The sequence below is a fragment of the Vigna unguiculata genome, chromosome 5 (genome assembly GCF_037176805.1).
Source record: "Vigna unguiculata cultivar grain cowpea cultivar isolate G323 ecotype 2 chromosome 5, ASM3717680v1, whole genome shotgun sequence".
In the NCBI taxonomy this organism is placed as follows: domain Eukaryota; kingdom Viridiplantae; phylum Streptophyta; class Magnoliopsida; order Fabales; family Fabaceae; genus Vigna; species Vigna unguiculata.
The window spans coordinates 55,304,555-55,321,487 of record NC_140796.1 but is presented as its reverse complement, the minus strand read 5'-3'; the positions used below and the strand labels follow the sequence as shown (position 1 = coordinate 55,321,487).

Genomic DNA, 16,933 nt, shown 5'->3' with positions numbered 1-16,933 from the left:
GGTACTAACTCAACTTTCTTCTCTGCTTTGACTTGATCTCAGAGACTTAATTAATAAACGTGTTATGTTCAATATGCAAATAGATAGGTATGAATAAGACAGACAATGATGATGTCTAAATTATGAAGTATATAGGTAGATATGTACTTTAATAATAACCTTCACAAGTGGTGTGAGTGTATTTCTTTACTAGCAATAATAACCAGATCGAGAAAGGGCATGTGAGAAAGGAAGTGACAAAATATATATATATATATATATATATATATAAAAGGTCCATCGGTATTATTATAATCAATCACCATATTTTTTTAAGTATTGTTCGTTTTGGATGGCAGTGTTTTATTACATATATTTTACAGGGTGAAATGAGCTTTTAAAATGAGTTAAATATGTTTTTTTTCTTTCAAATTTTAGTGAAATTTAGAATTAGTTTCTCTTTATAATTTTTGACAAATTTAGTTATTTATCTTTAAAAATGTATTTCATAATTTTGACATATCATTTTAACCAAATTTTGTTAAGTTTATCTAACTTTTGAAGCGTATTTCATAATAGTATTTGAATTGTTTACACCATTTCAAAACTTTTGACCAATTTAATCATTCATCTTTAAAAATGTATGAATTTAATTATTTTAACCAAATTTTGTTAAGTTTATCTAACGTTTCAAACGTATTTCATAATAGTATTTGAATTGTTTACACCGTTTAACACACGTCCGCTTCAATGTTAACTCAAATATTATCATAAAATGAGTTTAAAATGTCAAATAAACTTAAAAAATTTAGTAGAAAAAACTAAATCCACACATTTCTAAAGATAAAGAATTAAATTAGTATTTAATTTCAAAGAGGGACTATTCCAAAATTTACTAAAATTTGAGGGACTAGGACCAAAAACATATATAACCCTTTTTAAATTATGTTTGACATCAATTTTTAGATGATGTGAGATTATTAAATGTACCAAAGTAAATTCCTAAATAAAAAACAAAAGTTTTGATCCTTACAAACAATAATATTTTTAAATCAATCACTTTTAAAAACGTGAAATTGTTTCAAAAGATATAAGAAGTATTTAAGTTACGTTTAAATTTTAAATGGTATTCAACTATCGAATATACCATAATATATATATATATATATATATATATATATATATATATATATATATGGTATATGATTGAAGATATTTGTGGGCGACATGGATACGTGGCTCACATCAGGGTTTTCTTAACGCAACAATGCAAGATGATGAAAGAGTGAATGCATGTTTGATGGAAAATTGAAGCCCATTCTTTGCTCGCGCGTGTGTAGGGCTGTAGCTGCTATATTTGACCTCACTTTTTTTCATTTGCCATGTCCAAGTTAGCAAAAACCTTGTTCATTTTCTGACATCAATGTCACACTGTTGGGATTTCAATTTATATTCTAAATTTTATATCGAATAGAAATAAATAAATTGAATTCTGTAAAATATTTACAGATTTTATTATTTCGAGATTTTGAGTTGAATTTAATGTAAAAGTTTTTAAGAGAATTTGACTATGAACTTGTCCGGGTATGAAAAAAGTAATGAACACTTAGCTGTAAAAGCGCACAACTATTTTTTTCTGACACATGGAAATTAACTACTTAACTTAAACGAGGTTTAACAATGAAACACTGCGTTTTAAGGGTTCACTATGTTTAATTGTTTATCAATTGAAACAACTCTTGGGTCCCATGTTCCAAACAAGACACCCACCATTCCCCCAGAAAGATTTACTATACCTATAATCATTCATGGATAAAAACAATAATAATAATTCAGAATGTAAATAGTTCCCACATATACCTTCAGCGTGTGAATGAGTAATTAAATTGTTAAAATTTTAGAGCTTTAAATCTAATTTAACTCCACAAAAATAAGTGTGTAAGGTGAGGATTGCACCTACTTATATATTATGAATTAGCTTTAGTTGATATGAGACTTCCAACACACCCATTAGCAGTCCGATATGAGATGAGACATAATGTTTAAGAAAGTTCACTAGAATAAACTCTAACCTGATTCTGATATCATGTTAGAGGTAGACTTTAAATCTAATTCAATCTCACAAAACCAACGTGTAAAATAAGAATTGCACCAATTTATATACTGTAAATTGACCTTAACTATAGACGATACAGGACTTTCAATACTTTCTTTTGTTATTTAGTAAAAATAGTAAAACATAACCAAAAAAATATTTTTGGAAATTAAGAAAGCTCTTACGTAGTGGTTTTTGACTTGTTATCATTAATCTATACTTGAGTTCTACTTCTGGAATCTATAAGCCAAAAAAGTGATTTTGAGTGCCAGCATATCAGCAACCAAACGACCCAAAAAGCAAACATTACGCGTGCTTTTATAATTATGTATAGAAATCATAAACAACCATTGAGTGATGATTTTCAATGAGAAAAGACTTTTCCATGGAAACTAACTTTTCTTCTCAAAAAAATCAAAACCTTTTTTTTTCATAAATTAAAATTAATCTATGGATAAGTTGATTTATAGAAAATCTTTCATATAATTTTCCCTAATTTATATATAAATTAATTTTATACCTTACAAAAAATAATTAAATTGACGTTTCATCTATTTAAAATGCAAGTGCGTCTCGATTATCATTTCCCCATGCATGCATTAGAAAGAAGAAGCTTTTGAATTAGTGGATTTCACTTTCCACTTTCTCAACCTTGTGAATCCATCTTAAAATGTCATGATACGAATCCTTAAAAAAAGCAATTAATTGCAAGATTTTAGGAGCTATAGTAGGTATTCTCATCCGTTGAAATAATAATATTTCAAGATAGTGTTTCTGAAAATTTTGCTATAGTCTTATTTATAAAAGCTATTTCAAAAATTAAAAGAAAAATGTAAATTTAAATTATTTTTGACTTTGATTCTTGAAGTGAGACCATTGGATACACAACAATAATGAAAAGTAATATTGTTAATACAAAATTATATACAATATGTTAATATTTTTTCTTTTAATTTAGACGAACATATATGTAGAGAACTTAAAATGAGTTTTAACTTGTAAACCAACTTAATTTATTATGAATTTTTGGGTTGGGTTAAGATGAAAAAAATTTAATTTTTTAAAATGTATGTTAAATTGGACTCGGCTCAACTCACTAGTTACAAAGTTTGAAATCAAATTAAAAGTAGATTGACTCGTAACATACTGACAAAAATTGTTTATTAGTTTTTTACCATTTTTTATAATTTTTTTTATTGTTGACACTTTAGTTTTTTACCTAGTGTCTTTATAATAATAATAATGTTTGGTAAAAAATGTGAAAACTTCTATTATGATGTTATAAAAAAATGAATTTGAGTTTACTTTTATTATACTTCAATAAATTATAAAATAAATTGTAAAAAATATTCATTAAATCATAAACATATAATTAATAAATTGAACTGAATTACAAAATTTTTAACTTAAAAACAAAAAAAGTTAAGTTGATTATTTTTTTTCTAATTATGTGGTAAGCTAACTTATATGAATTAAATTCACTCTCTTAATCACTCATAGAAATTAACACTACTAATTCAATTGTGGTAGTAGTTTAATTTGGAAATAAGTATATAGAGCCAAAAATATTAACATCTCACTTTATCATTGAGAGATAATGATAACACACGCAGTGCTCAAGATATATAGCAACAATAATTATACAAAAAATCATCAATGATATATATATGTAGCAAAATAACATCACCATCATATGAACATGTACGTGTGAGATGAATGAACGTACCCATATACTATCAAAGTAGAGAAAGTAACCAAATATAGTTATCTCCTCAATTTCAAAAAGATTTATCTTTTCATTTTACTTTTATATATCAAAGATAATAACTTATCATTGACAATAATTGCATTGTACTTAATTTTTCTCTCACACCCATAATTTCTCCATGTTCATAATACTGATTACTTAAACTCATGAATATTAGTATTGATCCGGTAACTCCAAAAGTTTTTATGTTTAGAAGTCAAAATTATAAATATTTATTTTCTTACACCGAGTTCCAAAGAAAAAAGAAAAAAAATACTCTTATATTTTTTAACCCATTTAAAAGTGAAATTAGAAAAGTCTTTCATTTGATTAAAATATACTCAGTAACTAAAATCCAAAAAGTTCTTATAAATTATATTCGAACATGCTTTTAATAATGAAAATAAAAGAATTAATATTTTTTTTATAATTGTTGGAAGTCTTACATCGATTAGAGATAAGATCAATTCACAATATATATAAATGGGTGCAATCCTCACCTTACAAACCGGTTTTGTGAGGTTGAGTTAGACTTAAAACTCAAGTTAGAATCTATCCTAGCGAACTTTCTTGGACATTTTATTCCATCCAAAATCAGATCGTTAACAGACCATCCACTAATTTCTTGTTTTATGTACAAAATGAATATATCTCTGATATCGACTAAAGATAAGAGTGTGTATGATACCCGAAAAGGGATGGTGAAATATCTTTGGCTTGAAAAATGTGTTTGAAGATTTTTGAAGGTTAACTAAAACATATACCTTAATCTGGCATTAGTAGAAATCCTTATAATAATTGAATGAAAAAGTCACATCAAGATGTCCCAACAAATCTTAATTAGGTAAATTCTTTTGTCTTACACGTAAGTGTTACTTGAAGTAAGTTCACGATCATGGGGAACCAAATTCGCAAATTTCTTGCTTAACTGGCATCACCCATTTCCAACTTCTGTCATATGAGTTTGACATTTTAACTCAAATATACAATTCACAACGCCAAGATGTGTGAATTACAAAACTCAATCCATGCTTCATGTTTTCGTTGAAGCATGGATAGTTAGAAACCAATGGCAATTATTTTTATTTTTCTTTAAAAAAAATAATAAATATGTACTATGAAAAAAAAAACATGGGAAAAGCAGAAAAATATGGGGGAAACAAAACAGTAGAAGAGACAGAGAAAGAGAACATAGTGTGTAGGTTCACATGATGTCGTAAAAATTTACATTTGCTGGCATCAACATTACTCAAATTAAGTATTGTTAATAAAACTAACGACAAGGAGTAAAAAACCAAATTGGTAAGCATAAACGTCATTTTTATCTTGGTGCATGCAGCAATGTGTCACGTATGCAACAAGGAATGGTGAGAGAAAAAACAGAATAAAATATCACATGAATTAATATATATATATATATATATATATATAAAATAAAAGACTCTGCCGAAAAAAAAATCCATTAATCAAGATTTAAATGAATAAGTATTGTGTACTTTAAAATAAAAAACTCAGTCACCTGAAGATCAAGTTTCATGATCTTAAATATTGTGCCATACAAAAATCTCATTTAAAAAATAAAAAGTTAAACTTTTGAAATTTATAAATAGACTTATATATTATATATTATGAAATAAACCCATATTAAATATTTCAGTTTTAATTCCCTTTTGATATGACGTATACTGTAAATATGCTTGTTAGTTAATTTCTTGCCTAACCATGCAAAAGAGAAAGAAACCATTGATATATTTTAGGGTTAAATATGTTTTTGGTACCTCTACTTTTAGTGAAAATTGAAATTAGTCAATCTTCGAAACTTTGGTCCAATATAGTCTCCAAACTTTAAAATTGCGTGGATTTAATCCTTTTAACCAAATTTTGTTAAGTTTACTTGACGTTTCATATGCGTTTCATTATAGTTTCTTAACTAATATTGAAGCAAAAATATGTCAAACGTTGTGAACATCTCAAATGCTATCATGGAATGTGTTTAAAACGTTAAATAAACTTAACAAAATTTTCTTGGAAGGATTCAATTCACCCAGAAGTTAGGAGACTAAATTGGACCAAAGTTTCGAGGATGAACTAATTCCAGTATTTACTGAAAATTGAGGGACAAAAACATATTTAACCATATATTTTATACCATGGGTGAATGTCAAATTTCATTTATAATCAATTATTTAGATTTGTAGTATTTCACAATCTAACGGCACATTTATGGGTTGCATAATAAAACATCCATAGAGAGCTTAAGATACGAAACATGGCATGGTCCAGCCCAATGCACCTTTGTGGGTTGCTAGCAAAGTTGAAGGCCCAAAATCTATTTCTCCGTTTAAAAGAAAACCTTTGTAGCCCATACGGATTCAATTTGGATTTATTGATTTGATACAGTTTTTTAAATATCTCATCCACATTTACAATATATAAAAGCCTTAGTTAAAATTTCCAATATACCCATTTGCTGTTAAAGTGTTTAGATCTGGAGTAAAATTTTCCAATGAAGTATATAATATTTTAAACTCATTTCATAAAAATTATCAAGTTACTAATTTTATTACCTAAAGACTAATTTAGTAACTAATTTTTTAATTTGATATAAATGATTTTAATAGTCAAAATTTTAGTAATTAATACCAGTGACCAATTTATAATAGAAATTATTTTAGTTATTAATCTAGAAATTAGATGTAGTGTTTAAAACTGTTTTAATTATCAAACAAATTTAATTAATAAGTTAATATCTAAACTGATAAGAGTAACTAATTTTCTTTTATCAAATAGGTCGGATAATAATTTAGAATTTAACTTCTGCTAAATTTTTCTTTAATGTTTTTCTCTTATATCTTTAAGAAAAATCAATAAAAAATCTGAAGTGGAAAATCTTAGACACACCGAAAAGAACAAGAAGAAGCAACAAACATGAAAATAGTAAATAAAAAATTTTTGGGTGATAAAAAGCATAGTACGTAGGATAGTGGAGGAAGAATAAAACAAAAAACGTAGCATACTATGATACAGTCTGAGGAGCCTAACTGAGATGTTGATGTCAAATCAAATTCCTTAGCCTACATTCACCGAATGCGACCGACTATCTCGACTTTGATTATCATATAAGATCTTATGAACAAACAAGACGCAGTTTTTGCTTCAAAACTGAACCTAATCCCAGAAAAAAAAAAAAAAAAGATAGCACCCAGTGGTCCATGTTTTAATGAAATTAAAGTGTTTCACTCTTTCTTGGAGGAGAGGCAAAAGTGAAGGTTCTCTCAATATTTTAATGAAAAAATGGTGCGGTGAAGACTGAGGCATGCCACCACAACCAAAATAGACAGCCCAACCAACCAAGATACCAGATTCTCATTCATGGCTACAAACATCAAACATATTCCCTCTGTCTCTTCACCACCATGTCCTGTTATGTTAGTTTGAGATTACTATGATTGTTAACTGTTTTAATCACTACATGTTTCAGTTACTTAGCCCATCATCACACAACTTATTTCATCATTAACACCAGATTAGGTTGTAAACATCAGCAGATATGGAGCAACATTGTGGGGTCCCCTAGAAATCAAGGGCATCGAAATTAATAGAAGCTTATGAATAATTAAAGATTTCTTTTGAAATGATGTGAAAGCTTACTTTCACATGTCTTTGCCTCACCTACTTCTTTCAAAACAATACAGAAGGTCCATTTCTCCAACTGCAGGTGGGTCAAAGTGGTAGTCGCTTGCATAATCACAACCATTCAATTTTATGTACATTTGGTGGACCAATCTTGCATAAGAATTTATAACAATCACACTCACCAGTATCCACGTCTCTACTTTGGCCCTTTGTCACCCAAAATGTCAGACAGATATACCTTCATCCCAACAGTCCCTACCTTCAAAATTAATTGCGATCGAATATTCTTTAAATCTAAGTTTCGAGTAAAAACGACAAAGTTAAACAGGATATCCGAAGAAAGATATCTATAAACATAATGTCGAGATAGTGATGTCATATTTGTTGGAGAGCTGACCGAAACAAGGTTAATAAATAACCTATGAATACATTGAGATTTTTAGTTAGAAGTGGTGTTAATTTTTTTGTATGAATTACATTGATGTCACATTTATATAACAATGATCTTCAGACATTGTTTATCTCTGTCTTTTTTTTTCTTAATGGGACTAAGAAAGGAAACTGAAATAGCCCACACATGAGTGATGATATGGGAGTACAGTGCATACAGCACTGTCCAAAAGTAAGATAGCACTAACACATAACAAGATACAATCTTGAACAGAATACGTTTAAAATATGATTGCCCAAGTGAATCAACTCCACCAATTAATATACTAAGAACCTTGCTTATGTTTCTGACACATGCAGACCCTTAAACGGATATCTGTGGAATCAAACTTTAAACGGCTCAAATGAGTGTAGAGAGAGAACATTGATTTGGCTGCATTTAGTTTAAGATTTAGTTCACCTAACTTTCCTACCCTGCTAAGTCTATTATGTCACGAGAGAGCATCAATTGACTAATGCTATTGAAATCCCAGAAGAATCCATTAATTCAAATCAAAGCAAATGATATCAAGACACGAACTTTCGTTTTTATGCGGCTAAAATGCATTTACAGCTGCTGCAACTAGTGTGATACAAGAGCAGAAACAGAAAAAGAAAAGATAGAAATCTCTTGTTGGAAAGAGAAAAGACACAATTCATATGAAGGTTTGGTTGCACTTAGAGTTTAAGGGACAAGTCAAGCTTGTGCAACTCCTCTTGTTTAGTCTTCAAATGGTGAACACTATCCAACCAGTAGCTTCCAAATCCCTCTGGCATCAGCCTTGGACAAAACTTCCCTAGCCGTTGGATGGTACCATCCAAGGGTGATTCAGATTCTGTCCCAGTTGCTTGTTGTGAGTAGTACAAAGGCCGCTTCTGAGAGCAGTTTTGAGCATGAGAATGTGACAAACCAAAACCTGGTGTTTGTGTTTGAAAAGAGCGTTTGTTGATCATAGAATGTGCCTGAATTCCCAGTGACCTATTATAGGAGCCATGCAGAGGCAGAGAAGCCATGCTAGAATACCTGTGTGCAAAATCTATTGGAACTGCAGCACCAGCTTTGTGTCCTCTTTTTGCCAAAGTTCTTTCACGCTTATGCGCATTCTGGTGTCCCCCAAGTGCCTGCGAACTATAAAACTTCCTTTGGCAGTAGTTGCATGAGAATATCCTTGGCTCCAATTCATCACCGTGTCCTCCTCCATGACATGATTCTGAAGAAGAGTTCATGCACAAATTTGTATCTATGCAGTTGATGAGGTTGAGTTCAGGCTTTGACTCATAGTGATGTTCTTGGTCCTCCTTCTTCTCCTTTTGGATATCCATGGAAGGTAGCACTGGCTTTGAGCAAGGTGGAGGATTCTCTGAAAATGGAACGTTCAGATCATTTTCAGATGATGGATGTGGCTCTGACCACACAAGCTCCATCTACTTCTACCTAGGAAGAAACTTGCAAAAGGGTTTGATCAAAATTTGGTTTGACAAAAAGAAAGATGAAATTTATATATAAGTGATGTAAGAACAATAAATGCTGGTGCGTGTGTGTGTGTGTTATGTATGGAAGTAGTAGCCACCAGTTAGTAGCTAGGCATCACTATTTTACAGTTACAATGTCTTAATATAGCAAGACCTAAAAAGCAAGACATCCGTTTGTGCTTACAGAGAATGAGTTATGTCTTTTGATAGCAACATATGAGGAACACCCATGTACAACTTTTGCTTCCTCATAACCCATTGCTGTTTTTTTTCTTACCTTTCTTTGTCTTCCACTTGTCTTTTTACGTTTCTTGTCCTGGGGTCTGCTTTTTTTTTTCCGGTTTTTTCATGTCCATGGTTTATAGCTAGCTGAGTAAAATCCAAGGTAAGATCAGTGACATGCTTTTGAAATTCAGAATAATAATGCATGACTTACTAAAAGTGCGTTTTTCTAAATTTCTTAATCCATGAGTTGGTGGATTTGTTGTGTCTATACAGAAACTCTTCCATCTTTGTCCTTTTTAATAATGTTTAAGTCGTGATCGAAAATTGATTTGTCCCCCTACGTTGTCCCAAAGAATACTTTCATTTTTTCATATATCAATTTTAATGCATAATGATTAACTGTTATAAAAAGATTACTGTCATTAAAATTGGTGTATGGTGTGGAACTTTATTTATTGCTTTGCTGCATGATGGTATCTTTGTCAGCTTTATACATCATACTTATTATATAGAAGGGAAAAAAAAACACATCATGTTTATTTGATTTATAAGTCATTTTAATGATAAAAAGACTTGAAATGTGAATTTGATCCTAAAAGAAACACTCGATTCCTTAATAACTTTGACATTAAAATAGTATAAACATTACTTTAAAATCATTTTCTATGAACTGTTAAAGAAAATGTCATTTCTGTCGATCAATAACTTTCGATGTTATACTAACACTGGAGATGTATAGTTGCTGCAAAAGACTAGTGTACACACGAAGCAATATCACCAACTACATTAAGACACTTCATATTTCTCAACCTTTCAGAATAAAACCATGTTTCAGAACCTCCATGAATCATGATACAAGTTCCTGTTGAAATTTAAAAAGTCCCATATTGCAGTGCTTTCCTTCTAGACATCATTGTTATGTTAACATCATAGACGAATGAAAGTTATTAGTATAATCAGGAACATGAAAAACTCTTCCTTGTCACACAGTCGAAGTACAGGTTCTTTCTTTTCCCTTTAATTCACCTTCCCCAAATAATATTTTTCTGAACATGATATGATACACACTGTTTTTTTTTTTTCTTGAACAGATATATAATTGAAGCCTATTCTAGGAATTTCAGAAGGCAGTTTGATGTACTTTCATAGACTAGAAAAGCATAAATATAAAATGAAAAAGTCCTTTATAGAGAGACAGCCAATTCCAACTTTCTTCTTAAAGGGCTCCACCTATCAAATGTTTCTTCTGTCCCACTTCACATGTAGCATCATGCATGATTCCACAGAGGAATATAATTTCCAAAACACCCTTCATAAAAGAAAATTCGCAGAGTCCAGATTTTCTACTAAATTCTTTTGTGGTGTCTTGTACTGAACATTAGAAATACTGATGTTCGTATATTATGATTCCTTTCAGTGTCAATGTCATAGTATAGAAATAACATAAAAAATCAGAGAATCCAAATTCGACATTCTTTCTCTCAGTAAAGTAGAATTATTGTTTCTCTTTTCAAATGGAATTGTTATTAGTTCATGCATAAAGACTGTGTTTGCTGGATTACGTGACAGAGTTGGATCTGTATGGAAAATGTTAGGTAAGTTTCCATAATAATTAAAGCTAAAACTATTATAATTTTTTGCTTCTTTAGACAAGCCATAAATCAGCATCTACCTCTCAAAAGGGCTAATGATCTAATAATACTAAGAGCAAAATGTGAGGTCCCCTCTTCTTTTCTTTCCTCAAACCTTTCCCTTTTCTTAGGGTTGGACCTCTTTCTCTCAACATTAGCCTCATTTTATTTATTGTCACAACAACCAATACAAAGTTTTGGACACAAGCGACTGAAACCATTGAATATCAGTACATACACATAGCAAGGAATTCTGAGTTTTGATGGATAAGTAATAACTTCTGTGAATTTGCTTGTGTTCATGTTGGCTTGGGATCAAATCCTTGACAATAAAGGGATAGTGACAAGAAAAGGGCTTCTTTTATGCCTTCCTCACACAGGGAAAACAGAATGGATATTCCACTATACAAACTTTTCTTGCATATAGAATCTGCTGGGAAGATAAATTGAGTACTGATCTGGGACAGGTGAGGATTGCACCCACTTATATATATTGTGTTTGTGCGTGGGACATGATACCATGTTAGAAGTGGAATTTAAATCTAATTTAATCTCACAAAACCAGTTTGTAAGATAAGGATTGCACCCATTTATATATTGTGAATTGGTTTTATCTTTAGTCAATGTGGAACTTCCAACAAGTACTAAAAGCTACTTTACTTCTGCATCATATTTAGATTTGAGTCCTATTTAACATCATAAAACATAAAGATACATTGAGTGTGTAAGAGATTAATAGTTTTCACATGGGGTTGAAATATATGCAGAGCTTTTTTATCTTCTTTAAACAGACTTAAGAGTTACGAATGAAGAGCTTTTTTATCTTCACCATGATATTTAATAAGTCAAACTTTATGAGTGTTGCTCCTGAACATAAGGATACTGACAACTTCAAATTAACTTGACAAGTTGGTGGGTGAAGACTTCAGTTTTTTCAAACTTAACATTGACTCTAGCCACCTAATTTAATTTAAATCTTGTATATATATTTGTTCCAGGCCAACTGATTGCAACGTATCGAATAAAAGTTCTCCACCCAATTCCCACCGCTCATTAAGCCACAATTTTATCTTCATTTAGATTCATTCCACTTTTCCCTTTAGAGAATTGAGGTGCAATAGATCAAAACCATTCACATATTCCACCTAACATCTTAAATTTTAGCTTATTTAATGATTTCTCTATATATGTTAGCTTAATTAGTAATTTGATCTTTATATATGGCTTTTTGACTCATTTTAGTCCTTATATTTTATTTTTTTACTCAATTGAATGTCTACTTCTGAAAGAAGACTTAACGTGCTTCTTGAGTTAAATTGGCATTGACACCATTTAAAAATGTAATGTATTAAAATCTATATTTGTCATTTGTCAATAAATCATCTTTGAAACTCTTGTGGTTTTGATATGTGTCACCTTCCTAGAAAATGATTCAGAATTTGACACTTTATAGACTCAGATTTTGATATGTATCATTTCTAAATGAAACTAACATCAATTTCACATAATGAGTATTTTTATAAAAATAAAAACTCAATGAACTCTTTCTAAAATATACGAACTCAATTGAGTAAAAAATAATATAGAGACAAAATCAAATTAAAGTTCTAAATATAAAATTTGAATTGCTAATTAAGCCTAAATTCGCCTAAATATCAGAAAATCCATGACCAAGTTGCCCTAATTTATTAATAAATAGTTGAATTTCAGCACAAGATATATAGATGGACTTTTATCCAATTACTCCAGAAAGAGCATTAGCATTCACTTTTCATGACTGAACAATTCAAAGCACCTTGTGATTCCAGTGCTCTTACTTTTAAAGCAACAAATTCTTTCTTTATTTATCATTTCGTGCCTTGAAATTTGGGAATGTAAATTAGAATTTCTAAAACACTTTCAACTTTTATCTAAACAGAGCCTTAACTTAGCTTGCGATGGAGAAACATATCACACAGTTTTTGAAGTTTGCAATTGTAATGTGTGTTTCATATACATTTGCTAAACGTTATTTGTTTTTGTCTTTTTTCTCTCTATCTTTTGTTTCTGCATAGATTTTTACTAATGGCTTATGCTTAATTGCAGTAGTAACTCTACTTTAAGAATTTCAAGTATAAGTTTGATCTCAAGTTGAATAAGAATAAACATAAGAACAACACAAAAAACAAAACATGGATACATCATTATCTTAAAATTTTGAATTTGAAATAATCTTTTAATTTTCACATGAATTTCAGCTGAGTGAGTAGTAGTGTTAGGATTGTTAGATTTCAATGATTCAAATATTTTTGTTTGTATTATATTTTATTATATTTTATATGTAATAAATTAATAAATTTAGAAATTTAGACAAGTCAGAAACAACCATTAATAAATAAAGCTTTTGCACCCATTTGAAGTTACCTACAGTACAGTTGAAGCTTACAATTCACACACGCAATCTGTAACAGTGCCCACGCCATCGCCGGAAAATTGCCGAAACCGCCACCACCGTCAGGTCCGTTTTCTAATGTCGGATTTATCGTCTCTCTTTTCTCATTATAACGGTTTAATCGAAAGAGCGAGTAAAAGGGGACGCTTCTCGTTTGAATCATTAATCGACATCTTTGAAGGGAATCAGAACGAACACCATCGTCAAATGAGGAAATATTTTATGTAAAATTGGAATTTTGTTGTTATTGACTTTTACAATTGATTACCATACCATCCATATCTGTATTCCTTATAAAATTAATGTTTTTGCATGCATTATAGGTTTTCCTAATATTTCTTATATTTATATTCGTCTTTGTATTCATGTTTTGCACCTTCTTCCGGAATCGGATTTGACAAGAATAGTGTGGTGTTGGTGTTTCTGTTGATAAAAATTAGATGGATAACGATAATGGGAGACCTAATCAAGGTACTGAAGCCAATCGTGATTGGAGAGATGAGCTGCAGCCAGAGTCACGGAAAAGAATTGTCAAGAAGATGTAAGATTCAGTTTTTATCATTCGTAATTTTTTACTTTTGTTCCACAATAGATGATTGCCAACATCTGAAATGATAAATGAATGTATATGAAAGAACATTGATAGGCAGAGTCATATTGTGAAAACATGTGCTCAAATTTCTGGTTCATAGTACAGAAACATAATTAAATCTGTTCATTTTTTCTCCAAACTAATATTTAAGAAAAAATGTTTGTCTTTGCATACTGATTAGGATTGTGTATTTTTCTCTTAAATAGCTTATACATATTTTCTCTTCATAGAGAATGTTTGGCAGATGGATATAGTACTACTGTTAGTAGAATTTTTCTCTCATGTTTCTGATAGAGTTCATATATGAAAAGGAAGCTTAAATTCATATGAAGCAAGATAACTATTGGAGTTGAATCTATCTTTGACTTAAAACTTGAAATCAATTCTTGAGAGGCTTGAATCAATGATTCTAATCATAAGAATTGGAACAAGTGTAGCGTAGGATCTAGAAGTCAATCCAAAAACAATTTAAAATTCAATCTAGCATAATAAAATCACTAACAAGAACATAACTATGAATGGAAATGGATTAGATTATAATTGAACCGAAAATTATAGAGCATAAGAATATGAACAGAAATTAAAAGATAAAAAGTGGAGAATACGTTGATGGTGGAAGAAGCAAGGCCCGCTACATGATTTTGAAGATATTAATTTAGTTATTAAACCGCTTTTCTTTATTTTCTACAGAATGGGCACGTTTGAAAAACTTCTTCCTGTTTCTGGTCAAGAGGAACTTCAAATGATTGCTCAATGGTTTGAAGAGAGGTTTTTTACTGCTTCAACGAGCCTGGTATGCATTTGATTTTAGAATTATCAATTTATAATTATGTTTACAAACACATACAATATGAAAGGCTGATGTTTAATCTGATATTTCCTTATTTCAGAATGATTATCTACAGAAAATATCTTTAGAGATGCTTTCGATGGAGACTAGATCCCAGGGCACCAGGGCCAATATGGATAACGATGATAATTGGAGACCTATTCAAGGTACTGAAGCCAATATGGAAACTAGTGCTTGCAGATATGGACTGCGGGCAGAGTCACGCCAAATAATTATCAACATGATGTAAGATTCAGTTTTAATATTGTCTATCATTTGTAAGTTTTTACTTTTGTTCCTCAATATAGGTAAATCAATGATTCCATATACTGCCAACATTTCTGTGAGGACTCTGTTCTTCTTTTCAAATGATGAATGAATGTATATGAAAGAACATTGATATCTGTCTTTTGTTCTGGATATGTGTATGATTTCAATGAAGTCTTCTTGCATTTTAACGAGCTTGTAACATTATAGGATTGTTTGACCATAAGTTTTCTCCATTTTCTATAGAATGGCCTCGTTAAAAAGACATCTTCCTGTTTCTGGTCATGAGGGATTGCATGAAATTCAGAAGATTGCTCAAAGGTTTGAAGAGAAGATTTTTACTGCTGCAACAAGCCGGGTACCTATTTGATTTTGGAATTTTAGATTTATCAATTTGTGATTATGTTTATAAACACATGTGAAAGGTTGATGGTTTAATCTGATATTCTCTTATTTTAGCCGGATTATCTACGGAAAATATCTTCGAAGATGCTTCTGATGGAGACTGGAAGTTCTGGGAGTAACTAACTCGGAGTTGTTTCTATCAGCCTGAGTTATTGGAACTGTATTGTGTGATTTTTTCACCCAAATAATCACACCTCAGAATTCAGTTTCCAAGGAACTGAATTCTAACATGAAAAAAAATAACTTGCATTATTTATATAAATATTTGGCACAATATGTTATTTAGATAGTTTTTGGATTCATGTGTACCATTTGATTTGAGTAAAAAAAGTTGTATTCTGTCGTCTCACAGTGATGTAAAATATCAGTATCATTTTATTTTTGTTTGGTGTTACATGTGTTCCTGGTAGTTTATTTGTTTATTTGGGTAAGTTATTTTATTTAAAGGAGTTTATTGATATAAGACTATTAATCAAATTCAATGTTTATTTGTCTTTGGAAATAGATTTTTTTTTCAATTTTTCAATTTAAACTATAGTTATATAGAATTTGATTTTTATATTTTTCACTTTGTGTAATTTTTATATAGCACCGTATGATAAAATACTAATTATTTTAAATTATAATGTTAACTTTTTTAATTTCAATTGAATAAAAAATTAAACAGTAAGTTAAAAAATATGTAAAGTAGTGTGATAATTTATCGTCTCTATAAAAGTAAAATTAGCAGTAATAAAAAGAAAGCTAAAAGTAATAAAATATATATTAAAATATAAGAAATAGTAGTGAAAGAAAATTAAGTAATCTAGAAGGCAACTCAAGTTTATTGTAGCTTACAAGGTAGAAATAAACTACTTTAATGTTAGCTGATTTTATATATTGAATTTAAATTACAATTTATTATTCAATTATTTAATTACAATTTCATAATATTAGCTGATTTAAATCTTTTCAGTTATATATATTTTCAATGTTCTTTTTTACATTTACATTTTATCATGAACTTTGTAGAGTCGGCGTAAATATTAGGGTTAATTTTTGAATTATTGAATCTTTAGATTTATATTTATCCAAAAAGTTTAAATTTTAACAGTTAATGTTATATTGGAAAGATAAAGCTTTGACTGATTTTTATTTTTTATTTACAAATCTTGATTTCTATTTATAATGTTTGAAGCAAAATGAATTTTAATT

General features: G+C 29.8%; 2 protein-coding genes across 3 annotated transcripts; one reads left to right on the top strand and one right to left on the bottom strand.

Annotated features, from left to right (window-relative positions):
• Positions 1-8,360: 8,360 nt before the first annotated feature.
• Positions 8,361-9,548, bottom strand: LOC114185863 (zinc finger protein 1-like). The gene has a single exon (XM_085673573.1). The coding sequence runs from the start codon at positions 9,309-9,311 to the stop codon at positions 8,565-8,567; it is 747 nt and encodes a 248-aa protein (XP_085529699.1). The 5' UTR covers positions 9,312-9,548; the 3' UTR covers positions 8,361-8,564.
• Positions 9,549-13,555: 4,007 nt separating this feature from the next.
• LOC114183935 (uncharacterized) lies at positions 13,556-16,133 on the top strand. Of its 2 annotated transcripts, none has more exons than XM_028071133.2 (6): positions 13,556-13,712; positions 14,087-14,187; positions 14,929-15,031; positions 15,129-15,313; positions 15,581-15,692; positions 15,794-16,133. In XM_028071133.2, the coding sequence occupies exons 2-6, from the start codon at positions 14,087-14,089 to the stop codon at positions 15,860-15,862; spliced, it is 570 nt and encodes a 189-aa protein (XP_027926934.1). In that variant the 5' UTR covers positions 13,556-13,712; the 3' UTR covers positions 15,863-16,133. The 2 variants fall into 2 exon arrangements, with proteins under 2 accessions (XP_027926934.1, XP_027926935.1); XM_028071134.2 differs by having other exon boundaries at positions 13,594-13,712; positions 14,054-14,187.
• Positions 16,134-16,933: the final 800 nt, after the last annotated feature.

Coding starts and splice junctions, on each gene's coding strand:
- LOC114185863 (XM_085673573.1), bottom strand. CDS start 9,311: ATGGAGCTTGTGTGGTCAGAGCCACATCCATCATCTGAAAATGATCTG.
- LOC114183935 (XM_028071133.2), top strand. CDS start 14,087: ATGGATAACGATAATGGGAGACCTAATCAAGGTACTGAAGCCAATCGT. Junction 14,188..14,928: donor AAAAGAATTGTCAAGAAGAT/GTAAGATTCAGT, acceptor TATTTTCTACAG/AATGGGCACGTTTGAAAAAC. Junction 15,314..15,580: donor CAAATAATTATCAACATGAT/GTAAGATTCAGT, acceptor CATTTTCTATAG/AATGGCCTCGTTAAAAAGAC.